Genomic DNA, 18,830 nt, shown 5'->3' with positions numbered 1-18,830 from the left:
CTTCACTGAGTGACTCCACCTCTGCACTGTGTAAGATACTTTAGCATCCACAATGTTTATATCTTTGCATCCAGACTCTCACCTTGCTTGACTTGCTGCCACCTGTGGATGGGGCCCACCATATTCCATAGCCTTTTGTGTAAAACTGCAACTGAGTGAATCAGATGGGTCTGTTTATCTCCACAAGAAGTAAAAATCGCTCTGAACAACTTCTGAGAAATTGGTCCCCAGAGGCAGAGCAGATCTTCCTTCACTACTCTTACTTAGGAACCCACACAGGAGGCGGATTTTAAAAGCAGCTTGGCATTGCCTGCCCCTTCCATCTGTTCCCAGCTGGCTGAGGTCCTGGGAAAACCCTGGCACAAGAAAATCCAAGATATGTATCCTTGGAGCTGTCAGATCCTAAGGCACTCTGGTTCCTAGCTTTCCCAGGCTTTTCCAGGCTGAGGTGAAGCCCGTGACTCGTGTGCCTTCAGTGTCTCAGCTGATAGATGGACGTTTCTGTGTGGTAGTTTGGCATGTGATCACTGTCAGGAAAAGTGACATCCTGTATTTAACAAGGAATGAGAGTCTTCAGCTGGGTTTTGCAGGAAAAGCAAAAGCAAACTTGAAGCACTCCTTTTCCTGCCTGTGTGTGATGGAGTGATCTTGAACATGAGACAGCCCAAATAAAGGCACTTAGGTGTGGAAGTGTATTTCCTTCCTAGATGCTGCCATCCTGCCAGATGCCCAGGGTAGTACACCCTGCTCCCCATACCTTAAAAGAAAGGGACTGAATAACGAGAAGCAAAATCCTTTCAACCTGAGGAGGGGGCCTGCCCTGATTCCCGAGGTTTGCATTTGGCAGGATGAGTCCTCTGTTCAACCAGGGTGTCCCGCCGAGGCTTTTATCCCTCTTCACACAGTGCACCATATGGATCTGCCGCTCCCGCAGGGAATGTGTTTGTGCATTCCTGCCTCTCCCCAGCCATCCCCTCAGTGCAGGATGTGCAGGCAGGGACACAGACAAACAGCCCTGCACACAGGGAGCTGCAGCAGCTGCTGCTCAGGCTTGACCCACCTGCTGCTAGACAAGCCAACAGGCTGGAGAGCAGAGCTCTTGATTCCTGTTATTCATTTCTTTTGGCATAAACATCCAAGCCAATTAAATCACAGATGAGGAGACACTTCCTATATGTATGCAAAAGAATGAGAGGGAAAGAGAAAAGAAGCAGACTTTGCGGTTTTGTTTTTAAACACTGGAAAAAATTTATATTAAAAAACTTGAGCAGGTTGTTGATGACTACTGAGAGGCATGAAGAAAGATCCTTGTTAGCAATTTCTGCTCTCCCTGTTGGGCAATGAGGACTTATGTTTGTGTGCTAATGGATTTCCACCAAGGAAAAACCCAGCTCCTGTGAAGCAGCTTGTTAAAGGGAGAAGAGACCCCTGGGATGGCCACTTTCTTCCACCAGCTATGATCAAAGCAGTAAATATTCTGACTTGGGGCCCTGGGAAGCAAAAATGAAGTGGTCCCAGAGTGTCAATGTAGGAAGTGGTGCAGCACTAGAGCATCCTATTCCTTTCTCTTAGTACAGCAATAGGAGATCCAGGCAGCAAGGCTGCATGGAGAAAACAATGTCATGAGCATTGCTGGAGATTGTCATGAGATGCTGGACAAAAAGAGCACTGGAGTTAGAGAATCCTTGGAGATCCGTGCCTCGAGGCAGTTTACTTTCTTTCTGGAGTCAAGAATAGAAGCTGACTCAGGCACAATGGAGGCACATTAGCAGGATGTTCTTGAAATCATGGAACTTAAACCAGCAGCTCTGTGCTACAAGACCTGCCAGGCTCCCTCATTTACTCTTTTTCTTATTTCCCTGCAGTGAGGGATCTCTCTGGTCTCCCTGTGATGCAGGCAGACAAACAGTTGGGAGAAGCTGTTCTTTGTACTCGGGCAGGTGACTCATTCTTCAACAACATTGTTTCTGGAGAACTGCCCTGACTTATCTATCACCAGCTTTCTGCCCTGCTCACTGTGCAGTGGAAGGATGGGCAAAGCCTTTCTGGCTGGCTCTTGGTGCTGCTGGGCTCCTTGCAGCTGCACACCTGACTGTCTTCTGCACACCTACAACTCAGCTCTTCTGTGGGGGAAGAGATACATCTCCCTGAATGACACCCACACTCGTGCAAACCCTGCCCATTGAAACCCAGCAGCGCCTGCCTCTAAGTGCTGCAGTTGTAGGAGGGAGGGCTTTTGTTTACAAGAGATTTGGGGCTGGTATCTGCCAGCATGACAACTCTGGGATGTGTTTCTGCTGGAGAACATGGAGTTCTTGTCTTGCAGTTGCTGAGTCATAGAAAAGGCAGAGCAGTAATTTCAGGGTGCTGACAGCTTAACACAAGGTTAGACTTTCCATTTCCATGCCAACGGCGGTGGTGACGCATCGCAATTAATTGCTCCAGGTCAGCTGGTGAACTTTTCCCATTGTGAAAAATGGGATCTTGTTGAATCTTCCTAGACTGAGTATGGAGTTGAATCCAGAGATTCCAGAACACGTGCTCCAGTTTTGTCAGCCAGTGCTACTGGTGCTGGTAGATGCTGATGGGTGTCTGGGTATGGTGCCTGTTTACGGAACACTTCTTTCTCCTAATTCTTTCTTTCCTCATCCAAGGATGGTTTTGGAGACTAGGCAGGAAGGATGCCAGATATTGTCTTTGTACTGCAGTGATCACACTAAGTAATGCAATTACCAGGTCTCCCCCACAGAATGAGCATCCTGGACAGGAATAATTTCCTTAGTGTCTCCCTTCTCAGCTCTGTGTTTTCCAAAGTACATCCTCAAGTCTGCAGGCAGCAGCAGAGACAGAATATCCCCTAGGTCCAGAACATCTCTTCCCAGGGGTTCATTCACTTAAACCTCCCAGCCCTATCAAGAGGAGTTGATTCCTCAGTAGGATCACATCTATGCAGAAGAAACATGATGACTACTGAAAAGCAATTAAAAACTGAATGCTGAATCACCCAAATAGGAATTTATGCACCAAATTTTTGTTGATTTGTATATATATTAGTATATTTGTATACACACACACACATATATATAATTTCAGAAAAGAGTTTCTTTGAGAAATTTATTGTATCAGAAGGTGTCCTAAAATATTTTGGAAATATTTTATCATCCCATATCAATACATTTTCAAGCAGAACAAAACAAACATTTTTTTCAATTGGAAAGAAACTTATCATCTGCAGGGTTTAGTTAACATATATTTATATAAACACAGAAAAGCTCAGAGCAGCAAAAAATAGTTCAGAATTTTGTATGGAAACTTCAAAAATTAATTTCCATAGTTATAAAAGGATTCTGATGGCATTCATTTGTGTTCAATATATTTTTTACTGTGTTTTCTGCTTTTGGTCAGAAAGAAATGAAAATTTTCATCTCAGTCCCTTGCCTTTATCTCTGATTAATCTTCAGTAGAGTTAAACTTTAAAAAAATTATTAAATGGTCTCTCTCTTCTTCTTTTCTTCTCTTCTAGAAGTTTTAAAACTTTCCTTCTGCATTTTTATCTTCTGGAATGTCACAGTTGTATTTTTAATGCAATTAAATTAATTGAGAAAATCTAGATATTTTGTTTTATATGGGAAGGAGTTGTTAATAATTTTCATCAGAAGAGAAAGAGAACACATTAATTTTTTTTTTAAATTAAAAAAACAAACACCTAAGTGTCTGCAAGAAAGAGAGAGTTTTGTCCAGGGTTGTCCTCTGTCACTGCTCAGAGGGAATCCCAGAGCTTTGAGACACCTGAAACACAGATTTTCTGACATTCAGCTGGGTTTGCTGCTGTTGTCTGGCTGGGAGCCAAGGTCAGGAGGCAGGAAAATGCTGAGAGCAGGCAGGTGCTGCTCCTCTTAGGGATTGTCTGTGGATACAAACAGAAGGAACTGAAGCTCCTGGGGTCCTACTCTTTTTTTTTGTGGACTGGGCTTTGTGGTGCCAAGTTTTTGGCACTTCCTACTTGCTCTGGGAACTTTAGATCACCAGGAGTTTTCTGGAGTTGAATTTAGGGCTTCCTGCTATTTATTTTTCTCCTATTATCATCTATCTTCAGTGTTTCCTACTATGTCAAGTGCATCCTTCTAACACCAGATCCAGATTAACTGAGTCACTTTCTTCTTGACACACATTAGTAAAGCTCCTTGCACCTTTTCAAAACCAAAGTCTTTGCAAGGAAGAAGAGCCTTGTTCATACCCTGCAAAGTGAGGTATTGCAGAGTTGGCTGATACAAAAAGCTCAGTGCAAACTGATTTGCATCTTAAAGCAATACAATTAAACCAGCAAATATTCTGTGTAGACACTTTCTGTGTCCTAGTGACCCTGTGATTTAGATTTCTCTCTAACTGATGTTAAAATAAAAGTTTAGTGGAGTCCACATACCTTACAGAAGCCTGAGTTTGCTGAAGCCTCTACCTTTCCTTGCAGGATTTTTCCAGTGAGAAGTGTGTAAAAGACACAGATTCTCTCTAGAGGATCTTGCAAGCTCAGGAACAATGTGATTTTCGAGCCCCATTTTGTAGCCACTTCGAAAAAAACAATTCTTCCATTGTATCCAAAGGGGAATTTGGTCTCAGACCTTTGGAGAAAATTTCCAGCTTTTCCTAGTGTTGTGATCCAGTGGGTGAGAGATGCCCCTGCTGGAGTTAATGTGTAAATAATACCACATGACAAAGTCAATAATACAGACTGTAATTAATAGTAAATATGAGGTAGAGAGATAGAAAGAAATAGAAAAGATGAGGGGGAGAGAGATCAGGTGAAAGGTAATCACCTGTGGATCCAGAAGCATCCTGTTGGTCCTTCTTCACCCTTCTTGGTGGGGGGGAGGGTCCCAGAGAGTTGTTTTTCAGGGGATTCCACCTTTTCACCTTCCCAGTTCTGTGTATCCATGGAGCACAGATGCCACTCCCATCATTTAAAGCTATATGTGGATCAGCAGTTGGTTCTTCTCTGACATCGTGCCACAGGGGGAAGTTTTGTCCTAATCAGATACATCTTCAGGCCTGGAATTTCCTGTGACAAATTTCTGCCACGTGTGATCATTTCAAGTTGCCACTGTGGTGACTTATCTTATGACAAGTTCCTTCCGTGGCCTTGGAGAGTGCTGGGAGACAGGGAACTGTGTTAAGTCCTTACAGCTGGCCACAGGGAAGTTGAAGGTGACCTGCTAGTGTTAATTCAGACAGGAGTCTAAGTGGGATGTATCCCTGTTGTTGTTTGCCTGGTGCAGGATCACCAAGCTCTTAATTATCTGGTGTCCTCTCCAGTTATAAAGCATATTGACTAAACATTCTGGCCTAGTGAAGAGATGGTTAAAACACCTACAGCCTGTGGCTCTCCTTGTCCTTAGCATTTTTTTTTTCTGATGCATTAAAAGTGCTGAGAACCTATGAACAACTTTTTCTCAATATTTGTTTGTCAGGCATTTTTTCTCATATCCCACTCAACACAATCCATGGAGTATGGTTATTGTTCCCTGTTAATCTCCCCTCTGGCCATGAAGCTACTCGTGTTTGCCTGCTAAAGCCAGTTGCATCACTTATGCTGTGTCTTCAAGAGAGAGGGAGAAAAGAGGATTAAGTTTTAAAGAAAAAAAAATGTAATGCAAGAAAAAAAAAATCTGATCATTTTTTTCTTTTTCCCCATTGCTGGGTTTTTTGCAGACTTTGAGAAAGTAGAGGAATGGAAATGGGGAAAAGGCTTTCCCATGAAAGAGATAATCTTCATCATTCGATCTTTGGTGACTCTTTCAAAAAGCTGAGTTCATACAAGGTAAACAGAAACGGAGATGAAAAAGTTACCTCACATTCAATGTCAGGTGCTGCAGAGTCCACAGTGCCTGATAAATTCTTACCCTTACAGTTAACATATCAAATTACAAAATGTTTCTCAGGAAATAGCTTCGGATGGATCTCCTTCCTAGAAAAATGAAACCACATTGATGAGGACCAGAGGAATTGCAGGCTTTGCAGGCTGGTTTGGCAAATGATATTCCCAGGAACAGCCCTGCAGGGACAATTCCATATAACTGGTGTGGTGCTCACCACTTGCACTAGGAAAAAACAAACTCTCCTAAGGAAACCAGTTCTGCCAATTACAGTTCAGAAAGTGCTGTTCTGAAAGTCCTCAACACATGAAATTGGGAGTAGATAAAAAGTGTGATACAGATTACACATAGGGATATCATGCGTGGTTGTAATACCAAAAAAAGTAGCTGGGAAAACTACCGTGATCAACAAATGAGTGAATCTCATCTCAAGAGTTCTTAGTCTTATCTCAAAAATCATTAATATGGTGAGGGACTTTATAATTCCCAGAGATTTAGTTTTCAGCTCTGGAGGGACACCTGTGGGTGAGGAAACTGATGAACTAATTCTCTGATCAAATCTCCTCCTGTCAGGAGGAGAAACCAGCCCAGAGACACTTTTAAAACTGTGCCTATTGTCTTTACCTTATTCTTCCCCAAAATGTGGCTCAGGGTGCCCAAGGCAGAAACTCCCATCAGTCTTGCCTGTTCCAAGGGTGGGAGGTGAGGATCGAGGACTGAGATCTTCTCTGGCAGCAGTGAGCAGCATCCCCCACCCTTTCCCATGCTGTGTGACTCATGCTGGGGGGAAGAGACCTGTTATGAATGTAAAAAGACAGGGCTGGTTCCCTCTCATTTAGTACTGTGGACATAATGCAGGGAGGAGCAGTAGGTTTGGATCGGGACAAAGAGAATCTGCTCTCTACGGAAACCTTAAGTAAAAAGTTAGAGGTAGAAAGAGATGAAAGCAGCTTTCCCCAGAACCTCCCTCTAGCAGGGCCTTTAGCAGAGCCCTAACAAAGTCATCACAGGGTTCTAAAAGCCCTGCTTTTCCTTGTGAAGCAGAGAGGAGACTTTCTTTCTTCAGGCATATTTGTGTATAACAGATTGTGAATAACTTGCAAAACTTTGCACAACAGCAAGGACTTTTAAGTCTCTGAATTTGTATGTGTAAACTGGGCTTCCCAGCTGTCATCTTTTCCAAATTTTCTTCTCTTTCATCACAAAACATCTGCTTGAGAGCTAGAAGCAAAGTGGAAGGGCAAAATCATCTTCTTTACCATAAACATCCAAATTTCTGTATATGCCAGGAAAAAAGAATTGCCTTTGTATTTCAGGCTGAGGTCTCATTCTCTCCAGTGCAATCAAATGAACAGCTGTTGCTGTGGAGCTTGTCTAAAAACATCTCTCTGCATTCTGTTCATTCAGGTCTTTTATGCCTGCTGTTCCCATTATTGTACTCTTTTTCCAAGTGTTGAATTTTCACTCGGACATTTATAGTTTTATCTCTACTCAAAGACACAATCAAATGCCACAGGCAGCACCAGCCAGGGGCTGAATCATATCTTTGCCTATGCCTTGTTTTCAAATTCCAGCAGAATACTTTGACACCAAAATGGTCCAATGGCTGAAACCCAGATTATATGAAAGTTGAACAGGCAAAAGAGACAAACTCATGCTGGTCTTCATTTACACCCTCATCCCCCCATTCACACTCTATTCTCTTGAACCTTTCATGGATTTCCAGAGATAAATATTGTTCTCAGCATATCTCCTTCCACAAACACAGCATCATTTTCTTTGGTGGCAGTAGAAGTACCATTTCTCAGGCCACTGCTTTTCACTTGCCACATTACTGTTCAGGAGCCTGGCAGGAAATTGTAAAGGCAGGAAGTTAACATGATATTGCAGGGAAAAGGAGATGCTCACAATGCAGGAAATGCCATTTGAAAAGCTGGATGAGGAGAGGTCAGATTAAACTACAGAGGGACTTAAACTATTTGGTTCTGTTTGGAAGTGCCTGCATTTCAGGTGACACCTGCTCCCCATTGTTTCCTCAGTAAGTTCCAGATGGAGGTCTGTTTGAGGTTCATGTCCATTCCCTGGGCCATCATTCCAGCAGAAATTGCAGAAACTTCTGGAAGAGCTCTTTGCCACCACAGGCTGAACTTTCCATTATACCATGGGCATAATGGAATTTTCAAATGCCTGGAAGAGCAAAGAACAATTTGTCCTTTATTTAGTTCTTAATTTCTGCCTGTGGAGCTGTTTGGTTGGACTGCATAGTCCCTTTGATGCTCTCCTCAGGACCAAAAATGAATCTGCCACGTCCCAATCCCTGTGCTGTGTCTGTCAGCTCCATGCTTTCCCCAGCTGACTGGCACTCTCCTGCTGGCATTGTCAAGGTCCAGAGCCAGATCTTGACTTCACCCTTCACCCATCCATGTCTTCAGCTAAAACTCTGGAGTCTTTTTCTCACCATCAGTGGAAATAAATTGTGTAAGCCTGAAGGTGGAATTACTGTCCAAAAATTTGCAATCAACAGAAGTACAAGTTCAGGCAAGCTGAAAAGAAGAGACAGAGAGTTTGGCTAGAAGAAAGATAGAAGATACAGGACCAGAAGCATCATTTATATGAGCTACTCCTCATTCTGTGCCAGTTTTTTTGCATATCACTTGAAGAAGTAAAACTCAGAATCTGGCCAGTGGCTGCATGGAGCCTGTGCATCCCTGGCCTTTCTGGCTCTTTGTTCCCATGAAGTGAAAAGAAATCCTTTCACCACCTGACCAAAGGGGTCAGGATAATCTCTTCGCCTCCTGCATGGAGCCAATCCTGCTCCCCAGCCTCAGGGAGATGAGGCAAGATTAATAATTGTGATCAGTGTGCTTCTTGTTTCCAGATACTGTGTACCAAAAGGTATTTTGAGAGTATGATATATGAGTCACTGTGGGATGCAGCAGAATGTTTTAGCCTTGCAGCTTGGAGGTACATTATTCATCTTCTCTTGGCCAGTAAAACATGCAGCCCAGAGACACCCTGGAAATGGTCTGCAGAAGCTCAACTTCAACCTCCACTTTCAGTTCCTTGAAAGTGTTTCTTAAAAAGACATTAATTTTTTTAGTTAAACAAAAGAAGACAATCCTTCCAGATCTCCTTACCTCTTCTTCCCCCACCCCTCCTCACCTTTCTGGCTTACTTCCAAAGCCCCTAAAGAGAAGATTGTTTGGTGGCTGGTATTTGCAAAAATCCCTGTTTTCAGCCTCGTAGCACCCAACATTCATCACAGCCTGTGTCCCTGCCCCTATCCAAAGACTGCATTAAATGTTACATTCATTGTCTGGCTGCCAGCCACAGCCTTGCCAGGGAAGGGAAGTGGTGAGTGGACAGAAGCACTATAACACTCCACAGACAACACAGTTTTAGTCAGAAAAACCACTAATTTTTGCAGCAACTTCCAAGCATGTTAGAAAAAGTTGAGACACTTGTTATTGAGACATGTAGCTTGATGAGTCTGTAGTGAATTAAACTCCTGTTGGTAGAGCATTTGGGTCTTCATTTTTGCACCAGTCCTGACTACACTGTTATCTGAAACAGATGTTGCAGAAAAAAAGCTATGGAAAAGGTGGTGCATATTGATGAGATTTGGCTCTCTGATCTACATAAGACATTTCTTGACTCCATGGATTTTGCCACAGACATCTTCCATGGAAAAGTCAGCAGGAAGTAACTGCTTTGTGTCAGCCATGAAATGGGATGGTTGAATTCATCCCAAAAACAAGGGACTTTCTCAAAGTGATCAAAACCACCAAAGAGCTGATCCCTGTAAAAAAAAAAGAAGGAGATCAAGAAAAACTGTTCATGATTTGCTAGATGCTAAACTATTAGTTTTGGCTTCAGTTGCATTTTGTTTGGTAAGTATTTTCAGATCCTTTTAGCTTAAACCTGCAGAAATGCTATAATTTTCATATAATGACATTGAGTAGTAATGTGAGGGTTTTGCTAATTAGGAAATAGCATCAAAGAATTTTCTTATTACTTAGCAAATTCTTTCAGACTGCTCTTTCACAGATGAAAGCTGGTTTCTGTGTGGTTGGTTTCTCCATCTCAATGCAATTCTTTCTGACTGGAATAAAGAAGAACTGTAAGATTGTCCTTCCTGTGTGCCCTTACCAATACAGTCTACAGTTTAAATTCCATGTAGGAGGGATTTAATTTTCCTAAATCACAAAATATGCATTAAGTTAAGAGGAAAAAAAATGCACTCAGATTAGGTAATTTGTTGGAAACTGGAATTTCTGTGAAGGCGCGGGTGTGTTCCCCAAGAAAAATCACTCTATATCATAATGTCTGGAGCTGCATAATTCAAAAACTTCATGGCAGCACATGACTAATACAAGACATCTGTTTTTGGCTGGGTGAACATTTTAACAAGAAACTGGATTTTCACCATAGATCCAATCCTTTCACAAAGGTCAGGGCTGTCCTCAAAGAGTTTGTCAAGGGAAAAAGCCCTGTTCATTTTGAGCAGGGTTGTTGCTGTGCTGAAGATTCGATCAGGAAAAGGGCTACTATTATTTGAAAAATCAGCCTTCTGAATCCTTTTGGGTCTTTCAACTAATTATTTTTGGTAAATCCAACCTCATCTATTGAAGCAATCAAGATATACTGTCAAGTTTTCAGATTATTTGACATTTTGACTAATGTCAAATGTTTCTTTTCCCTTTGACTTCCCGTCTATTTTTAGGTGAAGAAATGCTGGTTTAAAACTTTACAAAGTTTCATTTAAAAGAGGTCAACCCAAATGTTGCAGATTTTTCCGTTACATAAAGTGACATTTCAGGAATGCCAGTTTGAAAATGTTCTATCATTTTTAAACTTTCCCTTCATCTTCCAGGGTTGAACTTCGGTTTATCCAGAAGTTCTGTTATATTCATTGCTGGGCATTTACCTCAGTCTAGCTTCAGTAAACATGAACCTTCCAAATCAAGACTGGTTCTGTGGTGGGCAGCAGGTGCATGAGGAAAGTCTCTGAGGGGAGGTGAAGGACCAGCTCTTTCTAAAGCTTTCTCTGCTTTCCTTGCCGAGACTTTTTAAGAGACCCTAACACGATCCCAATGGCACAGTCCCTGGCATTTTTTAAAGAAGGGATCTTCGAGTCTTTGGTGGATCCAGACAAGATCATGAAATCTTTGGTTGCCCTGCTGAGAGGCTTTGCAAAGTGAGCAGGACGTCTTCCCCACATAAACCAAAGGACATGACAGCAGGTGTGCAAACCTGTGTTATTTCTATCTTGATGTTTTGAAACAGCTCCCTCCAGCCTGCAGCCTCGCCTGTATTGTTTGATATTGTTTCTGCCTGAAAAATTCATAAAGCATTATGCTTAAAAAATTAGGTTGATGAATGAGAAGAGACAGTTCTCCTAATAAAGTCATTGGCAGAAAGGCCGATCTTATTTTTTTTGTGTGTGTGTGGAAGCTTGTCATTTGGCTGCTGCAAACTGGTCTGAGTAGCAAAAAAACCAACAAAAAACCCAAAGACAAAATAGAGTAGTAGATGGCACTGAAGAAGAAAATGTCCCAGCAAACAGATCATTTGTGGAGACACAATTAGACTGTTGAGGATTCCAATTCGTTGTAATGAGGGAACAAAGTCTGTCCCAGAACTTACGGAGCTGATTTGCTCATACAAGACCTGTCTTGTAGGTGACAGATCTCTGACTGCCTGCCAGGTGTCCCTGCTTGGTACCACACCATGGTCCATAAAAATGACACCCTCCTTTGAGATGCTGCTGGTTCCATCACCATCTCAATTGTGCAAATCACCTCATTTGACTAAAAAATGTCTGATTGACAACCAGTTTAACCTGCCACATCCCAGGATCCTGCTTCAGCCAAGGAATTAAGAGTCACATCTTTATTTCCAGGTAAAACTAATAAATATATGACATTGATGTTGTTGTATCTCTTGCAGACAAACAAAGCAGTAGCCAAGGGGGATTTCCACCACGCAAGCTCCAGCTCCCGGCGAGCTCTCTTCCTGGCTGTCCTGTCCATCACAATCGGAACTGGCATCTACGTCGGGGTAGCTGTGGCTCTTATTGCCTACCTGTCAAAAAACAACCATCTATGAGCCTCAGGAAAGGGGGAAGAACCAGCCAGCCCAGCTCCTGCACTGCAGAAGTCCCCAGCACATCAGACTGCGTGGTTTTCCAAAAAGAGACAAACACTTTCTGGGGGCAGGTACAGGATGAGGCGGGCTTGTGCATTGTTGTAGGGTGGGAAGCTGGAGGGGTTGGGGGAAGTTCCACCATTTGTGATGCACAAGTCTTGCTTATCTTCATCAAACCCTGTACAGTAAAGGGAAAGACAGAGCAAAAGAGAGACAAAGAATGAAGAAAAGAAAAAAAAATAAAAGTAAGGAAGACGGGGGATGTGTGGAGAAGGGTGTTTTGCCTTTGCCTTCTTTTCAATATGGTGTTTACAAGCATCTGGCAAACTGAACTGTTCTCTTAATACCTTCTTGGTCACCTGAACTTTGCAGCCAGCATGAGCTTGTGCTTAATTTGCTTGTTAAGCACGGCACTGAGATCTGGGAAAGCATGGACAGCGACTGGTTCTCTGAAAGAGCAATATAAAAACAAGAGGAAGAACATGGCTTGTTTTGTCTTTTGAAAGCAGGACTCATTTGCCTAAGAGTGAATCAGACACCTCAGCGTAGAGTGGTATTGCCTACTCTTCTTGTTGGGGGTAGGTTTCCATGGAAGGAGAAAAGGAAATGAAAAACATTTTTACTTCCTTTCCTTGTTTTTGGATTAAGGTGTGCCCCACAGGCCCACTCAGTGAAGAACAGCTGAAGTTACAACTGCATGACTCGGCTCTGCAGACAGAGTGCAATTTGGAAGTAACATGAGACCCATTGTAAAATTAATTCCTCCATCCAGTCACATTGTGATAACAGCACTTTACTGTGGCATTATTGCTCATCTGGGCTGCTCCACCTTGCTGTGGAGACCTGCACAGCAGTCAGTGCAAGAAACCTGGGGAAAAATGCAAACTGAAATACTAATAAGTTTTTAATTTAAAAAACACAGTAAAGCATGGGAATTAACCAGAGAAAGGAATGCTTCATACATTTCTGGGGTCCTGCTCATACACAGACCAGTGAATACCACTCAGATCAGAAGCTCACAGCTCAGCTGTGCATCAGGGACGCAGCATAGCCATGGAGAGACAAATTTGTTCCCCAAAAGGCAGAGCAGTGGTAAATTGTAGGGGAATTGAGCCTTGTCCTTACTTCACTGACTGAAATGATACATTTATTTTCTTCTTTACTTGCCCCCCACACTCAACTGGGTTTTTTTGTCTTACAGATTTCCCTGCAGTCAATTATTTTTTTGTCTTACCATTTTGTCCCACCCCAGGGTGTATCAGCATAGACATATATATGTAGCTACATATATATACACACAGAGAGGGGAAAACCAATCAAATCAATGACCATTTTGTTATTCAACTGCCTCGTGTTTTACAAACATGATTTCTTTAAACAAGGATGTCATCAAAGACCTTTTCCTCCAATCTGTATTGTGTGCCATCTTTGCTCTGGGACAGTTTTTTTCTCTTGTTTTATGTTTCCTATATTTTGGTTTGAATTCTTTTTCATTTTAGCAGGGGAGAACAAACACATGCAATCCTATTTTTCTGGTAGCTATACTGTTTATTAAAATACATGGTATACAGCTACTGGTGCTTTGTGTGACACTTTTTTTGGGGGGGTAGATGTGAAGCATTAGCCTGAGTGAAACTTGGCCCAGGACACCCAGTCCAGCTACCTCGAGAGGTGCTTGTATGGACCATCTCATGCTGTCCCTGGACACAAAAGCCTGTTGTAGTCACTGACAGGTTTTTTTGGCATTGAATTCACAGAACCAGACAATTATTTCAGTGGGACAGGAGCTTAAAAATCATTTAGATCTAACCTCCCTGCCATGGATAGGGATTCCATCCTCATTGGATGGCAAATTGTTGGGCTACAAACTAAGTCTGGAGACTGGCAATGTACTCCTTGTCCCTTCTGCATATGTATTATGCATGATTTGTGGGAAATCAGCCAGTCTTTCTCATAAAGCCTGAGCTTTGGAGTACATGGTATTGAATAAAAAAAACCACTGATTATTCACTTAAAGGGAAAGGAGCTAGTATTTCCTGGCCTTGATTTGAAGTTTACCTGAAGATCAAAAAAATTAGAAAACAAATACATGTACTGTAAGGTCATTAAGCAAGCCTAACAACAATAATAGAAATGTAATTTTAAAACCAATGTTATGGTTGAGGACTCTGCCTTATGATCTTTGAATATTAACTGAATATTAACCTGAGAGGCAAAAGCCAGTTCTGAAGCTAGAAAAAACTTTCCCACAAGGGCAGCCTTAAAAATACCATAGAGGCCTTTGCACCCAGCTTTAAAAATAGTATTCCAAACACAGGGAGTTCAGCTTTCCTTGTCCCCAGGACCCTCCAGTGAACAGCAAACAGGAGCAGCAGCACTGTGTGAAAGACCTGCATAGAAGGAGCACTCCTGGAAACATCACCTGGCCAAAAGTTGATGCTCTTGTGCTTCACATCCTGGAGCAACCCACAGCATGGCATGGAGCTGGCACTTGGAATGGCAGCCCAGGGTGATGAGCAAAGAAGCTAAAGGGGGCTTGCATGCTGGGGACCTGGGCCTCAGTGCAGATGGGAGTGGGGATAAAGCTCCCAGTGATTGCTTTTGTGCCTTAGTAGGGGTCCAGATTGCTGATTGTCTGAGCTGTGGGTCACTGAGGAGTTGAACAGGGTCCTGTGTCTTCCCAAGAAAAGTGATGCTGTCATGCAACACCTCTGGTTGGCAGAGCAGATACAATCACCTAAAATCATCTAAGTCTATGGCATAGACTTAGACAAGAAACTGCCACCAACACCTGCTCTCTCTGAGACAGCATCACTTTACCTCACTCATTCTCTCCTTGTAATTGGGGAAGGGCTGGAAAGGTCCCCATGCAGTGAGCTCTTGTGACTGGGTACAGGGACATCTTCTTCAGTTTTTAATAGCTCTCTGCCAAAGGAGAGAAGCCTTTCTGAAGTGAGATCTTTTTTTGCCATATTGGCTCAATGAGGAGGTGTTAAATAAATGGCACTGGTGTATTTAACCAGATGACAAGCTGTTGTGATACCTAAGATCAGCTGCAAGGAAAAATCCAAAACTGTGAAGTCCAGGGTCAGAAAGCTCCAACTTAACTGTATAATGTAGCATGTCATTGTGGATTAACCTCAAAAGACACATGAGGAATGCTGGAAACTCACTGAGAGGGAAGAAAAAAATCTGTCTTTGTGAAAGTCTCACAGTTCAAGGGAACAGAGACACTCAGCAAATAATTTGCTGGGTCAGAGACTAATATTGCATCTGTCATCTGACAGGATTTCATAACTCCCTGGTACCTCCATTGATTTTTTTGTGCCTTCATTTGGGAATCTCCTAGCCTTGAGCATTTTTATACTTCAGTCTGAAATTAATTTTTCCCATCATCCAGGCAATTCCCAGCACAGAGCCAGCTTGCAAGAGCTCCCTGCTGAGGAAACAAGAGGGCATAGCTTGGGAACATCACTGTACACCAAGGCTGGAACAGCAGAGGCAGTGACAGCCACCTTCTCTGGGCTGGCTGCCACACACCTCTCACAATTTGGGAAATGCCACCTGCTGACTTGCAAAGGAAATTCAAAGGCAGCCAAAAATGTAATGCAATTAAGTGCATATGAACTTTGCTGTAAAGAGGATATGAGAAAGGGCACAAAGAGACAGTGCCCTGTGTTTTACATATCAGAGAACACACACTCAGGCTGCTGAAAGCCCCAGCCAGTGGTGGAACCTCAGTCTGAGGGCACAATAAGCCTTGTCTGTGCAGGAAGTGGCTCCAGTCTCAGAGATCATTACACTTGTCTGAGCAAGGAAAGACCACAGGATGAGAATCTGCAGAAGGGCTGCACCTGAGGGATTTCTTCAGGGCAAGATGCAATCTAAATACCTATCCTTGGCTTAGAGAGCTTCAAATCCAAGATAGGAGGCAGAGGTGGAGATGCATGACAAGAGCTGTGTCAGTTTTCTCGATAAAATCAACCCAGCCCATTTCAACACCATCATCTCTCAGTATCAGCCAGCACAAAGGATGCTCTTTGCTAGCTTCGTGGCTTTGCTCACAGATGCTGCTGTAGTGACACACTCAACAAAGCATGGTCAGGCAATCAGATCACCAGAGCACGTGGTCCTGCTTTCCTTGCACACAAAAGAACATTGGGTTTTGCTCCAGACATCATGGTGTGACTCAGTGCTGCAGACATCAGGATCACAGGGGTGCCAAAGGAATGAGAGCAGGATCTGCCAACACTGTTACAAGCTTAAGGCTGTGTGGTGAGCACAACATATGTCTGCTATTTACTAATCATGAGGCAGCTCTGGAGAACCTGCTCCAAGCAGTTGTCAGAAGGTGGGTGGTGCTCCTTTGTGCCACCACTTTTCCCTCTTTGGACATGTCCAAGTGTCCACATAACCAGCTGATCTACACTTCAGGATCTGCAGAAGGAAGCGAAGGGGAGGAAAAGGCTCTGTGAGAGAGATGTTTTGAGGTGGGAGGTAGGAGAGAATCTGTAATTTGCTACATCCAGTTTATGAATGCACACAGCCAGAGTGCCATGTGGCTGGGAAGAAAGCCACCTTCTCTTGGCTGATAACTCTGTATTGCTTTGATCAAAACCCTCCCTCTGAAGAATTTCCTTGCAAGTAACAGACTGAGCTTGAGCAGAGGAAAAGCATCTGAAGTGATTCACCAGATGGGTTACAGTACCCGTCCCTCCCCAAAACAAGATCAGGTGTTTGCATACAAATTCAGTTTGTCCTTCCAGAACACTCAGCGGTGTTTCAGACCCCTCCTTCAGACTCCTGCTTTCTTAGTGCCCTATAGGTACAGATACACATCCACACATTCATACACATATATACAGGTGCCTGTACACATACACATCCATACTCACATTCAGGCATATGTGAAACGCTGAAAGAGAAAGGGAAATCAATTTTGTTTTCAATCAAGGAGCAGGCTGCAATTTTCAGCAATAAAAATAACAATGCTGCTCAATAATCACCTGCAGAGGGGACAGTAGGCTGTGAGAGCTGGACTTTGCTACTTCCCTGCTCTATTTTTGAGTCAGCTGTTTGATGCTTCTTTTCTTCCATCTACCTTTGCCCAGTGGATCTTTTGCTGACACTTAGTTGGCTCAAACTGGTGGCTGTGCATGGAAGTGGTAGTGGCACATCCTCAGCAGCCTCTCCTCATTGTTTTACAATGGAAAGAACACATAGGAAGGCAGGCCTTGATCCAGCTTGGCCATGGAATTAATCACCATCTTTTGCTAAGCCTTCAGAGCTCATCTAAGTTGTCTGTCATCTCACTGGAGTCATCCTGCCATCTAGAATCTCCAAATTAAAGATGGTGTTCCGTGTATAGGACTTTAGAGTACCTACATTTCTTTGTTCCATCCTAGAACTGCTTCATCCATCATGTTTTTAGAAGGCTTGCCGTAGTCCTGGTGTACTCATTATTTTCTACTCATTTGAGACATACTCAAGAGGCAAGAGTGATCACAACAAAAAAATAAATGCTCAAACGAGCCAAGATAGGCTAACTAGTATAGATTTTCTTTCAAAAAGTGCTTAATGAACCAACAGCTTGTATTATTACTAAATTGCCAGTAACTAGTGGCAACCCACAAAACTGAATCACAAGTAAGTAACCCAAAACATCTACATACAAGATGAAGATAACTTCTTTTAAGATAACACCTATCAGTGTCATTTCTGAGAACAGTCTGAAATGTGAACTCCAACCAGTACTTTTCAAGCAGGCTTGTTGAAACATAAAAAAAAAAAAAAAAGCCCAAGCAACCACCAGTTGAATCAAGCACACAGAAACTCGGGATAAAATAAATCTTGGTGGCACTCAGAGCTCTGAGGGACAAGGTAAAGCTGGACCTTATTTCCATTTATTACCAACTCAGCACTATGAGTTTGGACCTGCTCAACAAGAACTTTCATGATGACAGATTCATGAATAGTGTGATTTACTGATACCATAGGTCTGGCTGAATTCTGTAAGAACATCCAGAACCCAGATTCACAAATAGCAAAGGGAAAGCAGCCCATGGTTGTTGGTGATAAATGCACTAACTACAGAGTGTGTCTGGCTAGAAGGTATAGTAACAGAGATTTATTAGATATATACATTAAAATATTTCTGTGTCTGTTCCAATGCAGTTGGAGGCAAAAATCTCATCTAAAAGTATCCCTTTGTGAGAGGAAGAGAGAAAAGTCCATTGACCAATCCTGACCAAGCAGAGGTGTTTTTCTCCTGTTTTATTCTTCTCTTCTCTTCTCTTCTCTTCTCTTCTCTTCTCTTCTCTTCTCTTCTCTTCTCTTCTCTTCTCTTCTCTTCTCTTCTCTTCTCTTCTCTTCTCTTCTCTTCTCTTCTCTTCTCTTCTCTTCTCTTCTCTTCTCTTCTCTTCTCTTCTCTTCTCTTCTCTTCTCTTCTCTTCTCTTCTCTTCTCTTCTCTTCTCTTCTCTTCTCTTTTTTTGAGATGCAACACCAGGTACTTTATTTTTAAATTATTTGTCTGAAATATTTGATACTGGTCCAAGTGCATTTCAGCTGGCAAGAGCACATCTTGAATTTTCTAACTGACTTTGTTTGACAGATCCAAACTAAAATTGTTAAAAACACCTTTTCTTTTTTTTTTTTTTTTTTTGGAAAGAACAGGCAAAACACAATATTTTTCTGGTTTGAGCCAATAAAAACTATTCAGACTGCAGTATTAACCTCTCAGATAGGAAGTCCCATTCACAGATTTTTATATTTCATTTCTGTGTAGAGAAATTCTCCATGGCCTTGTGTTAGTT

At 42.5% G+C, this 18,830-nt stretch overlaps 1 protein-coding gene across 1 annotated transcript in view; it reads left to right on the top strand.

Moving 5' to 3' along the window:
• SYNDIG1 (synapse differentiation inducing 1) overlaps window positions 1-13,518 on the top strand; it is a 49,152-nt gene extending 35,634 nt beyond the window's left edge. The window contains exon 4 of the mRNA XM_005523235.3: window positions 11,820-13,518. Coding sequence (XP_005523292.1) covers window positions 11,820-11,978 — 159 coding nt within the window. The 3' untranslated portion in view covers window positions 11,979-13,518. The remainder of the gene's footprint in view (window positions 1-11,819) is intronic.
• Window positions 13,519-18,830: the final 5,312 nt, after the last annotated feature.

The sequence above is a fragment of the Pseudopodoces humilis genome, chromosome 3 (assembly GCF_049639895.1).
Source record: "Pseudopodoces humilis isolate 2021_Gansu_Grassland_sample_001 chromosome 3, ASM4963989v1, whole genome shotgun sequence".
Lineage (NCBI taxonomy): Eukaryota > Metazoa > Chordata > Aves > Passeriformes > Paridae > Pseudopodoces > Pseudopodoces humilis.
This window is presented reverse-complemented; position numbering and strand designations above follow the sequence as displayed.